Source organism: Parasteatoda tepidariorum, chromosome 3, assembly GCF_043381705.1.
Source record: "Parasteatoda tepidariorum isolate YZ-2023 chromosome 3, CAS_Ptep_4.0, whole genome shotgun sequence".
Classification (NCBI taxonomy): domain Eukaryota; kingdom Metazoa; phylum Arthropoda; class Arachnida; order Araneae; family Theridiidae; genus Parasteatoda; species Parasteatoda tepidariorum.
The window spans coordinates 87,285,076-87,307,691 of record NC_092206.1 but is presented as its reverse complement, the minus strand read 5'-3'; the positions used below and the strand labels follow the sequence as shown (position 1 = coordinate 87,307,691).

General features: G+C 28.7%; 1 protein-coding gene across 4 annotated transcripts; it reads left to right on the top strand.

Annotated features, from left to right (window-relative positions):
- Positions 1–174: 174 nt before the first annotated feature.
- On the top strand, positions 175–14,419 carry LOC107440230 (distal membrane-arm assembly complex protein 2). Of its 4 annotated transcripts, none has more exons than XM_016053092.3 (5): positions 175–262; positions 2,694–2,955; positions 6,525–6,745; positions 11,288–11,450; positions 14,202–14,419. In XM_016053092.3, the coding sequence occupies exons 2-5, from the start codon at positions 2,699–2,701 to the stop codon at positions 14,350–14,352; spliced, it is 792 nt and encodes a 263-aa protein (XP_015908578.1). In that variant the 5' UTR covers positions 175–262; positions 2,694–2,698; the 3' UTR covers positions 14,353–14,419. The 4 variants fall into 4 exon arrangements, with proteins under 4 accessions (XP_015908578.1, XP_015908577.1, XP_071035029.1 ...); XM_016053091.3 differs by having other exon boundaries at positions 194–382; XM_071178928.1 differs by having other exon boundaries at positions 211–275.
- Positions 14,420–22,616: the final 8,197 nt, after the last annotated feature.

Below are 22,616 nucleotides of genomic sequence, written 5' to 3'. Positions count from 1 at the left end.
AATAGATTCTTGAATAAATTAGCGAAAACAAATAAATTTCAATAATTATCGAAAATACTTGCTGTGCTGCTTACATAATTTTTTAATAATCATAAAATGTTAAAATAAATTAAATTTACCGAAATTACACAATGCTTTGATTATTTTGAAATAATTTTATTTCAAATGTGAAGAGAAATTGTGAAGTGAAACCAAAACTTTCTGTTTTGTTTTTGTTTTTATTTACTAAAAAGTAGAAAGTTCGCTTCGGACACCTCTGAAAGTAAATTTTTTATGTATATATATAAGAATTTTTTGGAACATTCACTTAGAAAATTTGCGTAAAATATTTTCTTAAATAATTAATCTCTCAAGTTCCTCTTTTTTTCTCTCACAATTCTATGTGAGTATTGAATGCGATGTAACTATTACCCTAAATTATTTGGTGAATGTATATATGCATGTTTGCTGAACTTAATAATTTATGATAGTTTTTGTGTCGTTGTTTGCTCTGGTTATTTTTTTTAATTTTTACTATTTATAACTAGTTTTCTTTCCGCAAGTTCCATCCAGAAATATAATGATTCCGTTTAAAAACAACGTATGATCTTATTTTTAAGATCCATTAATATATTTCTATTTTAATAAGTTTCATCGTTCTGTACAGTTAGGATCCAATACAAAAATTAATCATTAAACCAATACCTTTTCGTCGAATACAGATATAATGATATAATTATTTTATAGTGGGTAAAATTTAAATGTTACTCAACCTGGCAAATTTTTTTCATTCATCTGATGAAAGGGTCAGCTCTTTACAGTTAGTTAGTTCATAATACCGAAGAAATAAGAAAGTTTCATGGAGAATTTATGTATCGGAATCAAAATAATCACCAAGTTCAATAATCAGTGTCCCAAGAGAAACTAAAAAAGATCCCAGAAGGGGACCAACTCGAAAGGAATAACTCGTAACTATAGGCAAACTTTACAATGTATTTAATTTTGCAAGTATAATACCTCTCTGGTGCCTTAGTGATTGTAATTGGTACAAGCTGGTACTGTTATGGAAATATCTCCCTGCTTCTTCTTATGCAGCCTCCACTATCTTAGGACCAGTGATAGTAATGCAGAGGTGGAGTTTCTCAGTTAGAGGTTTATAAATCGTGGGCACATGCTTGCCTAGGTACTGAAAAAAGTGCAATTGATGCCCAATATTTTGGTAAAATTAAATTTGTTAGTAGGTAGTTTGGTAGGTGCTACCATTAAATCTTTTGATCCAATATGAAGCCACGTGAAATATCTATGTGAATTAAAACTAACCAGTTTGGTGCTGGGTTGAAGAAGGTTGGGGATGCAGTGGGTCTTTTACCTTAAACCCCACTAGACATTCTATTTGATCAACTGTTGTCATTAAAAAGAACCAATTTGGTGCTGGGTAGGAGAATGGTGAGGATGCATTGTGCCTCATACCTTAAATCCTATTAGGTATTCTATTCGATCAATAGTAAATAGTTGTTATTTGTTATTTCTGTATTGTGCATAATTTTAAGTGATTAATAGTTAATCAGTAAATTTTAAATTTAATAATTTAGCAGTTATTTACCACATAAAAAACTGGACATTTATGAAACAACCCTTGCTCATAAGGCTCTTTGTTAGAATGTTGAAAGTTCCTTGATAGAAACTTTGCTTCTACAAATGTAGTGCAATATGTTATAAATGACATTAGATATGTAAGAAAATGCTACTGTCTAGAGGCATTGAGTCTTTAATGGATATTGTTATAGAAAGAGGAAAAGAATTGTGCATTGAAAAAAAAACAAATTGAACTAACTTTGAACAGAGATATTTTGATGAAAGAGATTCAGATACACGATAGACAAATCTATTATGGGCAAAACAAAGCAAAAAATGACTCCCAAAATAAATTTTGATGTAATGACCAGATCTTCATGTGATAGGGCCAAATCTTGATTATTAGAAAACCTTATCTTAATTAATTAGTGTGAGCAAAATTATTTACAAAACACACTTTTTCTGAGTAATTATACTTTTTTTCCTCTTGAGAACTATTGAAAGCATAAACTCCTGAAATATCGAGCTTTTCATTGCACTAGCCCAACTATTGTTTATGTCATTTGACTACATCTGTTTGCTGTAAATTATTTTAAACCATTACGTCAAATTTCATTATGCAAAGTATTTAACGCCAAAAATTATTTGTAACAAAATTCAATAGTCAAATTCAGTAAGAATTATCATCTTTTATTTTTTTAAAGTTTGAAATCTTTAAAAATAGATTTTTAATTTTAAAAACTGAAGAATATAATACCGTATTGGATTATTACCATTTATTTGGTACTGAATTAAAATTGCTTTTGGACCATCATTTTAATATACGTATTATGTAAAAATATTGACACAATAATAAGAGCTTTATTAATATCTTTAAAATAATTTTGCTGAAATAACATTCAGTAAATACTTCTCAAAAATAAATAAATCTTTTTAACAAGAAAGAAGTAAGGACTATGTATTTACTTTTAAACTTTCAATTTTAGTTTAAAATAATTTGTGTTAATAATTTTATTTTGCTCTTACCAATCTTTGAAGTAGAAAATTTTGCTTAATAAGAATTTTAAAAAAAAAAAATTTATTTGTTATTTATTTTTCTGTACATTATTTTATTTTTAAATTCTTGTTATCTATTGCAGTTTTAATGATGTTGAATAAATATATCCTGTCAAGTTGTCAGAAAAGTTTACCAGCCATCATGCCCAAAAGATTTAAAGTTCGCAATTTGCCTGACACTCAAAAAAGTGAACTTGAAATGAGTTTTAATTTTAAACCTAGAGTTGGAAAAACGTTTACCACCGAGTTTTTTGCTTTTACAAATAGAAAAGATGCTTTTACATGGACCTACTTCAAAGCTAGAATGAAAAGAAAACAACTAGAAGACATGATAGAAGATCAAAGGTTTGAATTAGAATTTATAGTGAATTAGAGTATTTTATCCATTCTTGGTAATCCCGTCTACAAATCTTTTGATTTTAATAATGAACACTATTTATATTCCTGAAATGTATAATTAAAAACATTTTAAATCTTAAAATTTTCAGCTATAGGCAAATTTATAAATAAAAAAATTAATACATCATAACCTAATAAGGTTGACAGGATGTACCTAAAGTTTTAAGGGCCTGAGCTAAAAATAATCAGCAACCCTCAAATTAATTTGAAACACATTTCAGAATTGTTCCCTGTTTAAACTCATTCTAGTATAGTTTATATGTTTTGCATGTTTATGTATGGATGCACAACCTGTTAGTTTTGTGTAACGCATGGTTACACCTATACATAATTGAAAAGTTACTATTTTTTGAGTTGAAATTATTATTATTTAATTTGAAAAATTATTATTTTTAAAAATTAAAACAAAAAATCACCGTGTGCAGAGATTTTAATGTGCATTTTCCAAGAATTTTTATTCAAATATAAAGCAATTATAAAGTTAAAATAGTATTTAATCCTTTAAAAATATTTTTTTTCTTCAAATAAATACTTAACACAAAACATATAATTAAATGAAAGAAAATTTATTAAAAACACAAAATGTACATTTGGATTATGCTAATAGTATTATTGAATAATTTCATATATATATATTTATATATATATATATATATATAGGACTGGGCTATAAATCGATATATCGCGACATATCGATTTAACGCCTATATCGGCAAACCGATACAGCAACTTTCATTCCAAGNGCAAACTGACACAAAATTACCAGTTAAACTTAATTTTTAGGTGAAAAAATTTTGCCTTAAAAGTTTTCTTTCAAGTATTTTCAAATTCCAAGGGAAGACAAGGAAGAAAAAACAGTATTCTTTTTTTTTTTCAACCTAGTTTTTATTCAAAGAAATGGGTTTTCTGTGTGGCAAATAAAAGGAATTTCATGACCTTCAAAAATAATGTACAAGCTTTGTTTTTTGGCTATCATATTTTAGTTTACACAAGTGTCCAAAAATAGTCATTTCTGTTAGTTTCTTTTCTCCCTTACTTTCTTTGAATTACAGAGTCTTTGATATCTGATAGAGATTTCGAACTATGGCAGCTAAGAAATTTGTTAATTGTCAGTATTGATTTTTTGTTAGTGCATGTCAGGTTTCTTTACTTCATTTCGGATTTCAAAACAGTTTTTTCTTTTATATAGCTCAAATTCATGCATTGACTTTAAAAATAAATTAATTTTTTTATTTTAGGCATCTATACTCTGATCATGTTGAGGATATTTTTCAAAGCTCTTTAGCCAAGGGGAAAAAAATACAGTTTGATTGTTTTAATTTTGAAGTAAAGCTTTAATTTTAGACTATCTTTCTGAACAGAAATGATTGTACTGCAAAGAGGACTAATGTTTAAAAATTGAACCTTAAAAAAATTGCTAATTGGGTGATATGCTTTAAATTCTTTTAAATCAATAAATAATTCTCAAATTTTGCATCTTTTTATGAGTCATAATAATGCTGTTCTGGAGAAACTTTTCAAATGTTATAAAATTAGATCACAAATGTTTTTCATTAAATTAAAAAAGCTGTGAGTTTTCTTTATGCAGACTTTTTTGCTGGTTTCTTAATCATGATAGAAATCACTCTCAAAAGATGGACAAAACTTAAAAGAACATTTATAAAAATAGCGTATTATTTCCTATAAAACTCATTACATGTTGCAAAATTGCTTTCAATGAACAGCCTGAAACTGATTGTCTGAAAGGATGAAATATAAAGTTTTTAGGCATAAATTATCTTGTTATCATTGATTTCGCTTACAAGTTATAATGCGTCAAACACGTCAAAAATCGAAGTGCGGATGCGAAAAATAATTTACTATGTGACTCAGGGGACTCATAACGCTCTAGTACAAAAAAATAGTGTATAGGCTAAATTTGAACCCTTTAGGCTCTTAATAGGCATGTGAACTTTTAAAATGTGTGTATAGTGCGCAAAATAAAAAATTGACCACCCTAAATAATGATCGGATCTTCACGCTTTAGTACTCAATCTTAATGGCTTAAGGGGATGTTCTCAAATATGCTAAATAATTAGTGCACACTCTATTTTAAGTTATGAAATCAGACACAAAAACGTACTTTCTCTGAACATACCTTTTTACAATGGATTCGGTTTTCTTACACCATGTAAGGTGTAGATGCAATCTGGGAAATATGCTGCCTAAAATTTGATCAGGAGAGCATTCTAAAACATGCTAATTTTTTTGCATAATTCGCCATACCTTGAGAACCTTTCAAGATAATTAAAAATGTTTACACACAATTATAAAATCAGTTTATCCAATGATAATTCAATACAAAAAATAAGTTTTAGTAAATATTTATTATTTTTGATTATTTTATTTAATAATAGTAGAAAAATTTTTGAATTGTAAGGTATACAGTTTTTTACATCATTTTTAAGTATCTAATTTCACATGGCAAAATACAAAATTTGAATAAAATTGAGTGAATAGTGCTTGAAATTTGAATTTTAAATATACAACTTTTCTAAAGTTTGATTTCTCAAGAACTATTCAAAGGATTTTGCTGAAATTTTGTATCTTGCCATGCAAATTAGCATACTTTAAGGGATGCAAAAATTGCATACCTTACAATTCAAATTTTTTATCATTATTATTAAGTAAAATATAATAAACATTTACTGAAATTTATTTTTTGCATGGAATAATCTTTAGATAAACAAATTTTATAACTGTGTTCAAAATTTTTTCAATTATCTTAAGAAGTTCTTGATGGTAAATTCAATATATGAATGGTAAATATGGGTCTCAGGGGACTTAGGGGGTCCTAACTTCGGATCACTCTCCTGATCAAACTATTTGGACCATATGTTCCAGATTGTGGTTACCTCTTATATTTTTGGAGTCATAAATCTGAATCCATTGAAAAAAAGTTATGTTTAATCAGAGAAAGTTCGTTTTTGTGTCTGATTTCATAATTTAAAATATCACTAATTAATAAGTATATTAGAGGTCACCCTGTGGAACCTATGAGATTAAGTCCTAGAGCATGAAGACTGCATCATTAGATCAAAAGTTATTCAAGGTTGTTTTTTTTTTTTCTTTATTAGTAGCTGTGGGAGAAGAAAACAGTTCTGAGTATTTTATTTCTACTACATTGTTGCTCTTCCTTGATATAGGTTTTTCAAATATAATCTTTATAGGTTTTGAACCTTTTTCTTATTTTGGAATTCTTTGTTTTTTTTTAATCAATTAATAGAATAATTATATATGTGCATATCACTAAATGGTAAAAAGAGTTAGAGAATTCATATTTTAAATAGTGACTTACTTTCAGTAAAAGATACTCAGAAAGTCAGCAGTACTGGAACCTAAAAACCTGTAGGTTCCAATATCTTGCAGAATCACTGTATCATGAAATATTACATACTATAATACTTTTAAAAACTTCTAAGTTTTAAATTTTTTGCATAAATTTAATGCTTACTCATTGTGAGAAATATTTTCAGATTCCTTTCTGAACGCCATCGCATTCTAGGCCCAAACTTAGCAACTACTCATTTCATATGTGCACGAGGTGGTAAAGTGAGGTTTAAGGGTTCAAATATATGGGCTGAAGAAACTGATTTGAGGGGAGGTCATATTCCGCAAAAGTATGTTCCCGGTTATTTTGTTGAAGAAATTGATGCGTCTAATACAAATTTATGCTATGAAGGTTTTCAAAACTTTTGTAAGTATAGATTCTTATGTTAGTATTTTTTGATACAATGACTTGCTATTCTAGTTCATAAAAGTGCCATTCAATTTTATCTCATTTGAAATTAAAGTTTCATATTGTTATTCTCTAATGAATAATGCATTTGAGTCGTTACTTTACTTTAATGTTCTTTCATCTGAATGTCATGGTTTAAATAAACAATTCTTGTTTAAATTATAACTTCTGAAAATGTAATGATTCTAAAGTATAATGTAAAATTTTCTATTTCCTTTGGAATTATAGAACTTTAAGTTCACATTTAACTGATGTTGTACAACTTTCATTTATAAAGAAATCTATTGTTTTAAACTATGGATGAATAAGTCTATGTCTTTCTAGTGCCTTCCTGTGTAAAAGTGATGTGGATCCTTAAAAAATTTATTACTTGTATCAGGAAATTTTTAGGCTTATTAGATAAATAGTTTCTACTTATGCTCATCTGTCAGATGATACTGTGCACTTTGTATTTGAGTTCTAAATTGCTGTTGAATATAGTTATAGTTTTTATTTTAGTTAAAAATGATCTAAATTATAATGATACAATCGAAACTATAAAACTTTATTTCATAAATTTGTAAAGATTTTCTTTAAAATGATACCATTCACTTTGTACCTGAGTTGTGAAGTTATATAATAATGGCAGTTAAAAATACTTTTTATTTTTATGAAAAAATTACTTCAATTGTTATAATACACAGGAAAACGTAAAAATTATCTTCACAAATTTGTCCTGTGGAACTTAATATTTTATGAGGTAAGTAGTTTCTATTCATATTTATCTTTAAAATGGTTCATTATGATATTTTTAAGCACTACAGTGGCTCCATTTTAAAATTTTCAAGCAGCAGGACCTGCTTTTGTCATCAAAACATGATCTGCTCATTAAAACTTTTTAATTAATAGGGTTTTTTTTTTCTCTGGGGATTTTGCTATGATGAAGAAAAATTAGAAAAATCTATTTAGAAATTCTGTCACTGTTATTGTAAAGTTAAAAACTAGATAATTGTTTTTAACACTTCCTATATTATACCCTTATCAAATATTTTATCCATTTTTCTCAAACCGAGCAACATGCTTATATGGGGAATTTATTTTGGCTATGTTACTGTATAATCACCTTTTGCATGTAATATAACTAACCCATATTTTTTAAAGAACTTTTCTGAACACAGTTCTCACTTGGTAATGCACAAAAATAATTTATAAAAGCCTAGTCAAGAAAATTTACTTTATTATTTTAATTTACAGCAAATAATATGTTAACAATCGTGTAATTTATTTAATGATTGGGGTTTTACAAAAAACTAAAGCATTGAAGTGGGCTTTCTCTTAACTACTTTTTTCTTAACAATGCTTAAAAAATATTTGTTTAAAAAGTAAAAATATTAGAAAGATTAATATTTAAAATTATTTATTAGTTGCATTATATTCTAGTTTATGTTAATTTCCTTAATTACATAAGATATTATGCATTATTTATAAACTAAATTTACGCAAAATCTTACATAAAGTTAATAGAACATTTAAAAAAATTACTTATCATGTCACGAGAACAGACATGTAATTGTTTTGATACTGTAATGAAGTATGGCATTAAATGTTAAAATACAGAGTAAAAAAGTGATGGAGAGTTAACTGTTTGTTTATTAAGAACGTTAGTGCTATGATATTTTTACTTTGATATCATAAATTGAAAAGTTATATTTCAAGATTCTAATATTCAACAATAATAAAAATTGAAATTTATATATTTTATGTATGGTTCTTATTATACTTTTTTTTTCTTCAGTTCATTTATTTTGAAAAGGTTTCAAGCAAGTATTTTTTTTTTTTATCATTCAGATTTATGCTTATTAATTTTTATTAACTACATATACTGTATTATATATTTATAATAGTATATCTATTACTGATAGATATAATCCAAAATTTTTCTCAGTTCAACAAACATTTTTAAATTTATTGTTAGCATTGCTTATAAAAACGTAATTAATAGATTCATTAAGAATTTGTGGTTGTAATAGGATTTGCCTATTATAATTTTTCATTCACTCAAATAGGGTTATGTTCAAACCTTTTTATGCTTGCCTTAATGATTTGTATTTCTTGCCAAAACTTTGTTTTTGAATTGAAATATTTTAAGCTAATTTGTTGAATGAAACATTTTCATTGAAATACTTAAAATGTATGTTTTTTTTTTGTACATAATAATTATTGGTAATGCTCAGAAACTGGACATTTAGAGTTGACATTACAAATATGAGATATTTTACACCCTTAAGGTATTTAAAGGTTAAAGTATGTGTGGTGAATCCATATAAAGTTGGTTGCTTGTAGAGAAATGTACGCTCCGAATGGAGATATGGTACGAATCAGTCAATAAACTTGAAATTTAATAATATATATGTAAAACGTTCCAATCTACGCTCGTGTCCAGGGACGTACGCAAGGGAGGGGTTTAGGGGTTTAAACACCCCCCTTGAGCTCAGACAAAATGGCAAAAATAAAAATTTTAGTAGAAATTATGCGGGCCATTATTTTTTAAGACTGTATATTTTTATTTGCCTTATGCCTACTTTTTTTTTCTCACGGTATTTCTCAAAATACTGAAAAAATATTTACTATAATAGAGTTGTACTTTTGAAACCAAATTCGAGTGATATTGTTACGGGCTGGTTCCTTTCTGTCCTGCCAGTCGTGATAGTTTTCGAGATTTGCAGTCATTCGCGAGGTTTTTGCTCAATGATTCTGGAATCCTAGACGTACTGTCATCTTTGAGACAATTCGAGAATTTTGGAGATGCAGTGAAAAATTATATAAAAGGGGGAACGGAGTACAGTGGAGTTAGTTAGTCAGACTAAGAGTTATCTCTGCCGCTAGTCTTTCGGAGCTCGTCGCTAAATCTGTTTCGTTTTGTCTTAACAAAAAGTTAATTCAATCGCCGAACCCGTCGCCGCCACTATTTCGACTAGTGAAGAAATCAGTAACAATACCATTGGAGATACTGTGCTCGTTGAAGTTATTCATTCCAGCTTGAAACTTTGAGATCGTAGCATAGTAGATATTTCTATGCCAATAAATATATGTATATATTTGCTGTTCTTGGATCTTTAGGATGCCAAAACGCAGGAATTTAACAATTTTTAATCATTTTGAGAAAAAATCATGACCTGAAATTAGTGAAGTGACAGTATCTGGTACCAATGTAAGTTTCTCTATTGAACAGAAATGTGATACTTTCGTTGAAGAAAACGTTTCTAGCATAACAAAATCTGATGAATGTGAAAGTGGCCCTCAAAGTGTTACTTCCCACTCATATGACATTGGACTTTTTTCAGAAAATATTACATGCGAGAAGATATTACACTATTTTCTTAAACTTAAAAAAATCAAATCAAAATTTAACTAAACAATGCTGTCTAAATAAAAAGTCAAAATTGTTAGCTGACTAAATTAGGGAAACAATAGTGCTTTATTACATGCTTGGATTTCTTTTAGTAATTTCAGAAAATTATGAACACCCCCCTTGAAAAAATTCTGTGTACGCCACTGCTCGTGTCCAAGACAAAATTCACTGGGACCTGTTAAGATAATCACGATTGACTTTTTGTGTCTGGTGGGAAGTATTTTAAAGGCATCTTTTTGATTCTTGCCCACCTGGAAACAAAGCTATGTACAAAAGGCAGAAGTCTTTGATTTAATGCATATTACCTGGAACAGTGTGAGCTCTAATTTCTGCCTCATCAGCTCTAATTTTCATTTAGTTCTTCTTTTTTTTTAAATAATTAATTTTTAATAAATCTTATTATAAATTAATCTGTAAAAAATTCATTAAACTATATGCCAAAAATTATATTTAATTAAACAATATTTCATTAAATAAAGTTTCAAAAAATTCGTTTTTAGGTATAGGTTTTTATTATACATATTTGGTTCTGATTTAATACGCTTTTAATTAATAATTCATTGTTTCTTGATTGTTTAAGTGTATATTAGATGTATTTTTAATGTTCAAGTTAAACTTGTTTCTTATTACGAAGTTTTATGCTGAGTGTTCTGCAATGACCATCCTAAATATATTTTTTTATAATCCTTTCCAAATAAGTGTAGGGCTTGCAAATTAATATTTGAGTGAGAAAAAACAAAAAAAATTCTCGAAATTTAAGGAATACCTGCTGTTGGAAGCAGTTCTAAGAACATCAAAACCTGTTTAATTTCCTGAGGAAACAGATCAATTTTTAGTTAAAACAGGAACATTTCAAAGTTTCATCCAGCATTCAAACTGGATTTACTAGTAAATCAACAGATTTGCTAATGTTTCAGTTTCCTCTTCACTTAATATAAATATCAATTTTTACATTTACATATAATCAATTTTTTTAAATTTACTTTTCGTAAAAAGGAATTTAAAATTATATAGTTAATGTGTACAAATATTTTTTGCCCTTGCTTATAGTCATCTTTTTTTTTNTTTTTTTTTTTTTTTTTTTTTTTTTTTTTTTTTTTTTTTTGCAGGTAATTTAGATGAATTGAAAAAGCTTTCGTTACGTAATTGTGAATATGTTGATGATTGGTGTCTGAATAGATTACACTTATTTGGATACAGTTTAGAGTATTTAGATCTGAGTGGTTGTAAAAATATTTCTGAAAGAGGAATATGTACTCTTCATTCATTAAAGTAAGTAACCAGTTCTGTAATATATCATCAAAAAATATTGATATTTCACTATATGTCTCGAAATATCTCCTTATTATCTAGTTCATATTTTTTATAATTTGTTCAATATTTTATCAACTCTCATAGTAAAATTGTATATAACTACAATTATTGATAATTTTCATGATAACTATTTATTGTTCATTGATGATGCTCAAAGCATAATGATATTAATATGAACGAATTGGTTAACTTAGTCAAGTACTAGGAGCTGTTACAACCAGCTGATGACTTAATGAATAACCAAATAATTCCTGGCAACTTTAATGGTTCCCTGTATCTTTCTTATGGAGAATCACGGGACTAATCTCCTTATAGGTTGGAATCCTGATGCTGAATCCAAACTATTTCTAGAGCTGAATTCATTTACCTGAAAACATATGTCCCCCCTCAACTGGTGTCATCACCTTGCTGTGTCTAGCACCCATTGAACTATGCCAGCGGCAGCTTAGCTACTGGCAGGATCTCCTATGCCTGACAAAACCCTCTCAAGCTCAACAGACAAAAAGTAACACCCTGGTCCTCCAGGTTTAGGATATGGCATGAGGCCAACAACCTCACCCTATAAAAAAAACCTTACTATTGCAAAATCAAAAAAAAAAGTTCTGGACTGTTACATTGGAGGCAACTTGGAAAGGATATAAAGGACTTGAAAAGAGGATCATGGAACTTGTAATGTCTTTATAGGAGCAAAGGATTGTCAGTTCTGATGCAAATTATGGGTTATTATAGTGTGGATTTGATAACCCTTTAAGAAATGAGATAGATAAGGCAAAGAATACATGACAATAAAAATTACAAACTTTTACAGCTGTGACCCCAAAACACTTGTATCTGCAAAAGGATTTATAATTTATAAATAGATAAGACACCTAGTAATCGATTTTGAATCTATATCACCTAGATTATACAAAATAAGATAAAAGGGTAAGTTCTTCAATGACAGTATAATCCAGATTCATGTTCCAATAGAGGATAAAGATGAAGGGAGAAAATTAGGCCTTCTATAAAGGAATTCATGTGGTATATACTTCTTGTCTATAATATGACATTAAAATAGTGCTAGGTGACGCAAATGTTAAATTTGGTAAAAAGTATAAATTCCATCCCTCTATTGGTAGACATAGCTTACATGATGCTACCAAAAATAATGGTCAGAAGCTTATGTATTTTGCTGCAAAACATAATATGGTAGTTGCCAACACTTGTTTTCCTCATAAACAAATTCATAATTAGGTTTGGAGATACCTGGATAGTGACACTTTTAACCAAATAGAACGTACTGTTATTGATATAAGTCATACTTCAGACCTATTGTATAGACAAAAAAGTTTTAAATCAAGATCTACACTTTCTAGAGGTAAAGATAGTAGTATTCTAAGTAGTGAAAGTCTGAATAGTGTTAGTGTCTGTCTGAGTCTGAATAGTGATATTTTTTATAGTTAGAGGGAACTCTTTAATGATTTGATGCAGATGATATTGCTATTGTGACCCACACTCACTCAAGCCTTTAAACTGGCCTTTATAGTTTTAAAAAAAATACAAAAGCAGTTAATTTATCAGTAAGTGAAAAAAGAGACCAACTTTGCCATTTTTAAATTTAGATCTTTAAATCAGTCATCTAGTATTTGGAGACTGCAAGTTTGAAAAAGTGTGTAGTTTTACTTAGTTAGAACAAATTTTACAACAACAATGATCTAACTTCAGAAATACATAAATAAATCATGAATGCTAACAGATGTTTTTACAATCACAAAAAAGTATATGAAGCCCAGTTTTCTAAAATGGAAAACTAAGTTGTTTTTTTTTTAGATAAAAGCACTTAAATCTGTTTTTTTTTTATATGCATCTAAGACATGGGCATTAACTTCGGAAGATGAGCAATTTTCATGATGAAAGTCTTGAGGCGTATTTGTTGTAGAAATCAGGCGGGTGGCATATGGTGAAGGGTAACAAATTCGGAATTATATAAAATCTTTAAACAACCTGATGTTGTGAAGTATTTAAAATATCCAAAGGATAAAATGGACTTGGCATCTGGTTAGAATGTCCGAAGATCCAAACTGTCTCAAACTATATCTTGCCAATCCTATAGGAACTTGACAAAATGGCGGACATTGAATTAGATGGATTGACTGTCTCAAAAAATACATTGACATTCTGAAAACCAAAAATTGGAGGATAGTTCCCAAAGGGAAAGTTGCCTAGAAAAAGCTTCTCAAAAAGGCTGTCATGCTACTGAAAAAGAATAAAACTTGTATAATTAATATTATCTTGAGCAAAACCTTGCATGTAAAAATACAATGTCAAACAAATTCCAAAGTATCAAATATTTATGATTGTTGATAAAAATCACATTATCATCCATAAAAACCACAATATTATCATTATTTTCGATAAATATTACATTTTTACCGTCCATTAAAATCCGAATGACATTAATAATTATTATGGCATTATATATGACATTAATAAATTATTGTTGAAAAAAATCGCCATATTATTGATGTGGATGAAGTTTGCAATACATATCACATTACTTGATATTACTTGTATGGTCTTCATTCTATATTTTAAGAATTAAACACCAAATATCATTATTCTGTTTAAAAAATATTAATATTTAGTATAGTTTTAGTAACCAATACAATACTTAAATTAAATATTGATTTAAATTCTTTGCATTACTTATGTAAAAAATTTCTTTTTCAGAAAATTAAAAACACTAGTTCTGCAAGATACCCCAAATATAAAGGACAAAGAATTAGTCTCATTGCTATTGCAAGATGTTATTCCTAATCTGGAAGTAATTGGGGTTGACTTCAATGATCCAGAACTTTTGAAACGATTGGAAAGTTTATGAAGTTGATGACTGAATCATTTGTATTTTAGTGTGAATATTAGTTAAATATATATAAGTTACATAAAAATTTTGTTTCTTTTTCTTTTTGTGTGTTTGTGTATTATTATTTTAAGTTTAAAAATAATAATAATAATCTAAGGAAAATAATTAGGGGTCCTCTTTACTTTCAAAAAATGTAACTATTCATATAACATGTTACTGTTTAAATGTATGTTAATTACTCCTATTAATTTTAAATAGTTATTCCTAATGTTAAAATCAGATTTTTCTTTACTGTTAAAATTTTTGGTTGTGATTTTGTTAGTTATTTTGAAAAAGGAAAAAGTTTTAAATGCAAAAAATGATGTTACTCAAAACTTATTTACAAAATAAACAGGATTGTCAACTAGCGAAAGTTAAATACTAATAAATTAAATTTAAAAAGTCTTCTAAAATTGAAAAACGGTTTTGAGATAGATTAGTATAGTATGTATGTTTTAGTATTTGATAATGAACTAAAAGATTAGAAACATTAATGTTTAAAATTTCCATAAATAAATTATTTTTTAGTGGTTAAGTGATGCAATTTAAAAGTCAAATTGATTTAAGGACTCCAAAGTTCCTCAATTTTCAGAACCATGCCCTGGAGGATCTCTTTTGTTAAAAATGTAATAACAAATAAAGAAAATTGTTCTCTGTTAGAAAATAAAACTGTCCAAACGTAACCAATGTAACTAGGATTTGGTTTTACTGTTTAAATGGTAAAGGCTTTTCTTTCAGGAAAAACATGGTGCGTAGCGTTTTGAAGAGTGTATTTTTATTTTTTAAAAGCCCTTAAAGGTGCTTTTTTCATCGGGTATTTTTAAAAAGTGCTTAAATTTCCCTTTTTGAAAATAAGATTATTTTCTTTCCCATGTCTATTTTGGACACGTATTATGCAAAAGCGTGCTTTTCACATTGTTCTATTCTACATTTTTGCAATTCATTCAACCACAATCTATTTCGACATACTGTCGGTCCATAGCGTATGAAAGCACCAATCATTTTACATGTTTGATGAAATACTTGTGAGTCCATATGTGCATCTACTGAGCTGGGTTCAGTGAGATTAATGTGCTCTCATGTGCAACTCTGCTGCATTTTGCAAAATATTCTCAATTTCAGGCTTCATTTTCCAACCTCTGATATTGAACCGAAAAAATCTCTTGATCATTTTATAATGGCTAATATAATCAAGAAAAGGGTTATTTGTCAGAAACTAGTTATTTTATCATGATCATTTAAAGTCTTTTAAAATTATTTTGCATTTTGTTAATGTATATAGTGCTCAAAAATATTTTTCGAGTACTTAAAAGATGCTTATTTTTAGTTGGGAGATTTGGCTACGTACCCTGAAAAAATCTTATTTTAATTGGTGTCTAAATAAATATTGTTTTTAAATGAAGAAAAAATATTCCAAAAAAATTAGAGAAAATAATGCTTTAACTGAAAAATAAAATGTTCTTATTGTTTAACTCACTGACGGTTCTGCACGTAGAAAGTCGTACTTTTTTTCATGCTCGCAAATGGTCGTGAACGTAGAAAACCTCCCTTCATTTTTCCACCTATAGATGGTCCTGCACGTAAAAAAAGCCTCAGATTTTTGTCCAGCGAAACGGCCATGCACGTGAAAAGTCGCTAATGCTTTCCCCCTTACTTGCGGAAATGGGCGTGAAATTCACTCCCTTCTCAGCTACGGTTAATTGATGTCCACTCCATCACCTGAAGGGTAGAAATACTCAATACACAATGGAGTTTGCTTTCAAAGGAAATGCAAAAGGATTTTCAAAAATATTTAACTAAAACATTTTTTTTTCAGTATAAAAAGAAAAGAAATCGGTATGGGAAGAGAATTACATGACAAAATAGAACTAATTTTCATCTAATGTTAATTCGCAAAGATTAAAATTGATTTTAAAAAAAGTAAGAGGTTAAAATTGACTCAGTGCAGGTGATTGATTTTAATTTTGAAAATATAGTGCAATAAATCTCGGTAAAAGTGATTCACCTAAATGTATGGAAAAAAAGAATCTGATATATTTAAAAATAATGTTTATAAATTATTTACATTTAATATTATCTTCAATTGTTTAAATAGTTTTCCATTTAGTAATATTTCTTTTTAATTTATAGAGTATTTAGCGAGCAACTAACGGTAGCTTTTCCCGTTATTGTTTTTTCTTTTGCTGGTTCAAAAAACATTTTCTGATGTACAAAAAAAAAAAAACATTTACAAATTGCGATTTTTTGTTAGTGATTAAAAAATTAATATTTAATATTCAGTTTCCATTTTTAATTTTTTCAAAGTATTATCCAGTTTAAGAGGCAGGCATTAATTATTGAATTAGTGATTCAATTTTAGTTAAGGGTGTAATTGCAGGTTGGTTAGCATCATCTCACTTAACTTTGAAATGCTTTTTTTTTTTTCATATGATTCCAGGTTAATTTTTTTATATTCTCTCCCTCCCAAATCAATTGCTACATTTCCAGTAAGTTGAGTAATAAATAACTTTCGATGCAATTTAATAGAACAACAACAGTAAAATTATACTTGTACTGAATTCACGGTTCATTAACTAAAATATCATTTTATGCGATTACACCTATGGAAGAGTCCTAGCAAAAAGGGGATTTGTTTGACAGCGTTAAAGCAATTTTTTTTTAGCGCCAACTTTTTTTCAAAATTAGCTTCAAAAAATTTTGAAACTAATTTGGTGCTGATTTAAGTAGGGTATGATTGGTATGTAAACGTTGTAAACTGATAGCATAGCACCTTGAAATATCTGAAAAATGTTTAATCAAAATCATAAACTCATCAGTATCAATAAGCAGTGCAAAAGTATTCAAATGTAGAAGAGGGAGTATATTATTATTAAATGTCAATTATCTGACAGCTAGGCTTTTTTTTTTTTTTGGTTAGAAATTTGTGTATATATTTAAATTACATATATGCATAGGTTTCACATGAAATTTAATATATTAATTAATATTTTAATTAATTTCCTAAATTTTTGTAATAAAATTTTTTTTCCCTTGAAAGGTATTCATATTTTTCTTGGGAATGTACCACCTTAAAAGTATTAAAATATCGAATAATAAGATGAATAAACTGCCAAATAATAAATGCTTTATTATTTCTTAAATTGATTTAAATAAATGATTTTGTACTTAATTTTCTCTAATTAAGTTTATACAAACACATTGGAAATTTGCTGCTTTAACCCTTTAATGGGCCATTTATTTCTAGTAAAGGTAAGTTAAAGTATTTTTGGAATTGAAATTGACAAAAGAATAGTAATTGATGTAAGAAAAAAAAAAGCCTAATTTAGCTTAGGTAAGTATATTTACCACGATTTATTAGGAACTCATTGACTTTTATTTTTCGTTATTTATAAAATAAATTTTATAAATGCTACAAACTTTAAGAGGAATTATATATTTTATAACTTTTATACGCTTTTTTAAACTAATAAATGGTAACCAATTTTATTCAAACGCGCTTCAAGAAAACTGATGTTGTTAACAAATGGAAACCTGAAATGAAAGTGGTAAAAAAGTTCGCCATGAACTTTAAACGGTGGTGTTAAGTATACTTATCGCGGCCTTTGAAAGGGTTAATAAATATTTGCCTCAGGGAATTTAATATAATAACCAGTATAATAATATTGAGACGGTAAAGTTTAAAAAAGTTTCCACATATTTGATATTAGATGAAATGTATCGTAAATTTTTTTTTCCGTATTTTGCTCTTAAAGATGCCCCCCTCCCCCAGTTATGTTAATTTTGATGTTTAAATTTATTTATTATACCCTTGATATAAAATAAGCATTTCTATAACTTTTTGTGCAAACTCTTGAAATAACATTTAAACAAAAAAAATTTTTTTTAAATAATCGCTTATAATTTTTAATATTTAGTAAAAAAAATAAATAATATGACATTCTAAGAATTGTAATATACACAAATTTGTTATAATTTTATAAATTATCTAAAACTAACGAGATCTTATTTTTATAATTCGTTTACCCAAAATATGCTCTTAATATTTATAATAGATAATTTTACCACTTATTTATTAATAATAATAATTAATTAAATCAAGTATTCAACAACAGTCTGCTGTGAGCCAGACGTTCATAGAAGTTAAGGCTCCACGTACAATGGAATAATTGTGATGGTACGATCTTGCTTGCGCACAGGACACCTTTACTTCCCTGACAAGCATCATAGTAAATTTATAAAAATATGCCATCAACTTCTGACGATTGTATCAAACTCTAAAAAAATAACTCAATTAAGGTAAATTGCAGTAAAAGTGGACTTAAATTACACAAATTATTGTGCTGGAGTGAATATAAAAGTGTTATTGAATAGTTATAATTAAGGCCCGGATTTTGATGACATTTGCATTTTTGGACATTTTTTGTCCTTTAGAGCATTTTTTGAGAATTATAGGGCATTTTCTTTAAATTTTGGGGCGTATTTTGCATTTTAAAGCATTTTTTAAATTTTTTGTTAATTTTTTCTAATTTTTATTANAAAGCGATGGCCATATTTTGAGTCGAATTTGAGAGCTCACGGATGGTGTGCAGACCTTTCTCCTTAATCACTGCAGATGGTTTTTTTTCGTGCAGGGCTGTAGAAGGTTTAAATTTATTGTTACCTTAGGTGAGGGACTGATGGGGAAAGAGGGTTCTTGAACATATGTACGATCCTCGTGAAGTTGATTTCCATTCTAGTTTCTTTGTCAAACTGAAGGGTAGAAGACCGTTTTAACCTGGTTTTACCATTCCATGCCTTAAAAGTTTTATTTGAGATATGGAAATCTGTTACGCTTCTAATTTTATTTGTGAACGTTATAGTTGCCAGTTTTCTTCTACTTTCTAGAGGATTTAGGCCGCATTCAGATTCAGCTTTACAATTATTTGTGGATGAGACAGCACCAATGATGATTTTTGATGCTCTGTACTGTACTGTGTCGATTTTGCCTTTTGAAGAAGATGAGGTCGGTCCCAAATGGGAGCAGTATATTCAAGAACTGGTCTAACGAGCGAGGTATAAGCATTAAGAAGAGTTGCTGGTCTTGAGCCCCAAGATTCACCGCACAGCCTTTCTAAGATGTTAAGTCGTTTTAAGGCCTTGTTAGAGATCTGCTCAAGGTGTTGTGAAAATCTCAGTTCATCATCAAGGGTGAGGCCGAGGTATGTTGGATGCTTAGTGCGTTGGATAGCAGAGCTAAATAGGTTTATAGTAAGATTAAAATTACCTCTATTTTTCCTATCAGTCGAGAAAATGCAAAAATTTGTTTTATCAGGATTTACAGTGATCTTAAGCTCTTTAAACCAACTCTCAATACCTTCCGTGCACTGATTTAGAATTCTTTGGGAAAGTTGGATGTCACGAGGGACACCTGCCCAAGTTCGATGAGTTTTTGAAAAGGATCCATTTACTTTAACTCAAAATTTCCTTCCTCATAAGAAATCGTTGATCCAGATGAGGCAGTTAGACACAATATCCTCTTTGTAGATAATTCCAATTAGTTTCCGCCACCAAACTCTGTCAAAAGCAGCAGAGAGGTCTAAGAAAACCGCGGTTGTTTTTCTGCTAGGCTTTTCTTGGAAGTCATCAATTATAGACTGGCATAGGTAAAAAAGTTGATCAACTGTAGAGCATACAGAGCTAATTAGTTCTGTATACAGTTTGATAAAAATGTTCGGTCTTTTTCTCGGTCAGCCATTTCATCAATCTGGTATGGATGATATTTTCCATTGTTTTGCAAAGGATGCTGGTTAGTGAGATAGGTCTATAGCTTTTGCAATTGCTGGCTTTTTTGCCTGGCTTGAGAACAGGGACAAGGGACAATAGTTGAGTTTTTCCATATTTTAGGCAATTTGCCTGTGCGCCAAGATGTTAAAAATCAGGAGCAAAAAAACTTTCTATTTGAATTGATGCTTCCTAGTGAAAAAGAATTTTTTTTAAAAAGAAAAAAAAATAACGCTGCATATTTTTATTTGTTAAATATTCCCCCCTCCCCTTTTTTTTACAATAGAACAACAATTTTACTTTATTGACCTTCAAAGTATTTTCCTCTTGCAAACACACACTTCTTTCAACGTTTCTATGACTCTTCAGAACACTCCTGGAATCAGGGACCGATCAAGACAAAATCAGGCCCACCAAATTTTCCAGGTCCCTTCCAAAATATTTTGAAATTAAATTACTGATGAATAGTCCTAACAATAAAAAGGAATCTATTAAACTGCATGATTCAAGAGAAACATTCAAATAAATTTTGAAAACAGACAATTGAAGATTATTTTTCTAAGATAAAGTTTACGCATATATACATTAAAGCAAAATATAAAACAACAACACAATGTTGTGTCAAAATACAAATAGTTTGGTGACCACAAACAATTGAAATCAGTGATCATTGTTAAAAGTCACTGTTTAGCTGGATCACTTTATTTCTGTAAGCTGTAATTATTTTTTTTTATTTAGTACTTAAACCAACACAAAGTCAGTCAACTTTTCATTAGATTTAACTACAAGTTCAGCATGTATGCTAAGGTAATTATAATTATAATTATCATTATTAATTATAATTTTTATTAAAAAATGCACGTAAAAATATCCAAAAGTTCCAAAATTAAAGCTACTCATGGAAAATTAAAAACACATTTAAATAATAATTTATTTGAATATAACACTTTTTAAAAAAAATTAAAATTCATATTCAGTTCATTCACTTAAGCCGTTGACGTCAAAATTGCACAAATTCAAATTCAGCTGTACTTTCGAATTTGAATCGTGCAATGTTTTCACGAGTTTGGTTTATCACAATATAACGAAAATTTTGAATTAAAAAATGCATTTTTTTTGAGAAAAACTGTTTCTTTCAGTAATTAAAAAAATAGTAATATTGCGGACTTTTTACTAATTTTTGAGGGCTCCCAGAAAGTGTGGGCCCTAGTCCCGTGCCTATTGGGCCTAGGCGATAATCAGGCCCTGCCTGGAATCCATTTTTTAAATGGTCCTCAGTTGTTTTGTCGCATTTTCGATCACCTCATCTGAACGGTGTCCCTTTAATTTTATTTTCAGCCTTAGAGATAGGTAAAAATTCGCTGGTGTTGGATCAGGAGAATAAGGAGGGTGCTACAGACAAAGAATATCGAGGGGAGCCCCTCTATATTCTACGCACGTCAACATTTCTTATTCAAATACTTGAATATTAAATTAAAAATTGTCATCAGAATTCGAACTATACTTTGCCATAAATTCTTCTCTTATTTCTCTAAATTTTACCAATTTTTTTAGATAAAGTATAGAAAAGGCCTTTTCATGGATAATTTCTCATTTCATAAAACAATTGCATTAAAAAAATCTCATTCGGTTCATTCGAAGTGCGAGAGTACCCTAAGCGAAAATCATACCCCTAGATCACCGAGCCACATGCACGCAAGGTATGCACATTTTTATTTTATTAGTATTATGAAAGATATTATCCACCATCGTATTTTTATGTTTTATTTTAAAATGTCAAAAATATGTCATTTCTTGAAAATCCTTTGCTTTATTAAACACGATAACGTGAAATAACGTGTACTTTTTCTCTAATTGTTTCGTGCAATATTTCTTTAAACGCATGCTAGATCGTATCAGATTCAAAATGATATAACCTTCGGGCACGACCGGGATCTCGCTCACCTAATCCAAGAATCATACCCCTAACCACCGAGCCGCACGTCAGCATTTCTTATTCAAATCCTTAAACATTAAAATAAAATTCGTCATTTGAATTCGAACTATACTTCTTAATTCTTCCTTTAATTCTCTAAATTTTTCCAATTTTTTTAGATAAAGTATAGAAAAGGCCTTTTCACGGATAATTTCTCATTTTACAAAACAATTGCCTTAAAAAAATCTCTAATAAAAGGGGAAAATTACAAAACGATCAAAGCAGTTTGCGTAAAAGCAAAGAAAAAGAAAATCAGCAAAAATAAATTATCTTTGAAATCGAAACCTATGATGCTTTATTTACCTAATTTAGCTTTGTTGTTGACTTTGTCATTCATACGAAACTTCCTTTTGGGTGGCTAAACACCTCTAACCGGAAATAACGATCCTTCAATCAATCTATCATTGTGTTATGATCAGTTCCTCTTTTAAGTTTTTGGTTCAATTTTTGTAAAGTAAATTTTCTTTTCACAACTTGTATATTTTATTAGTAATTAATCATATAATAA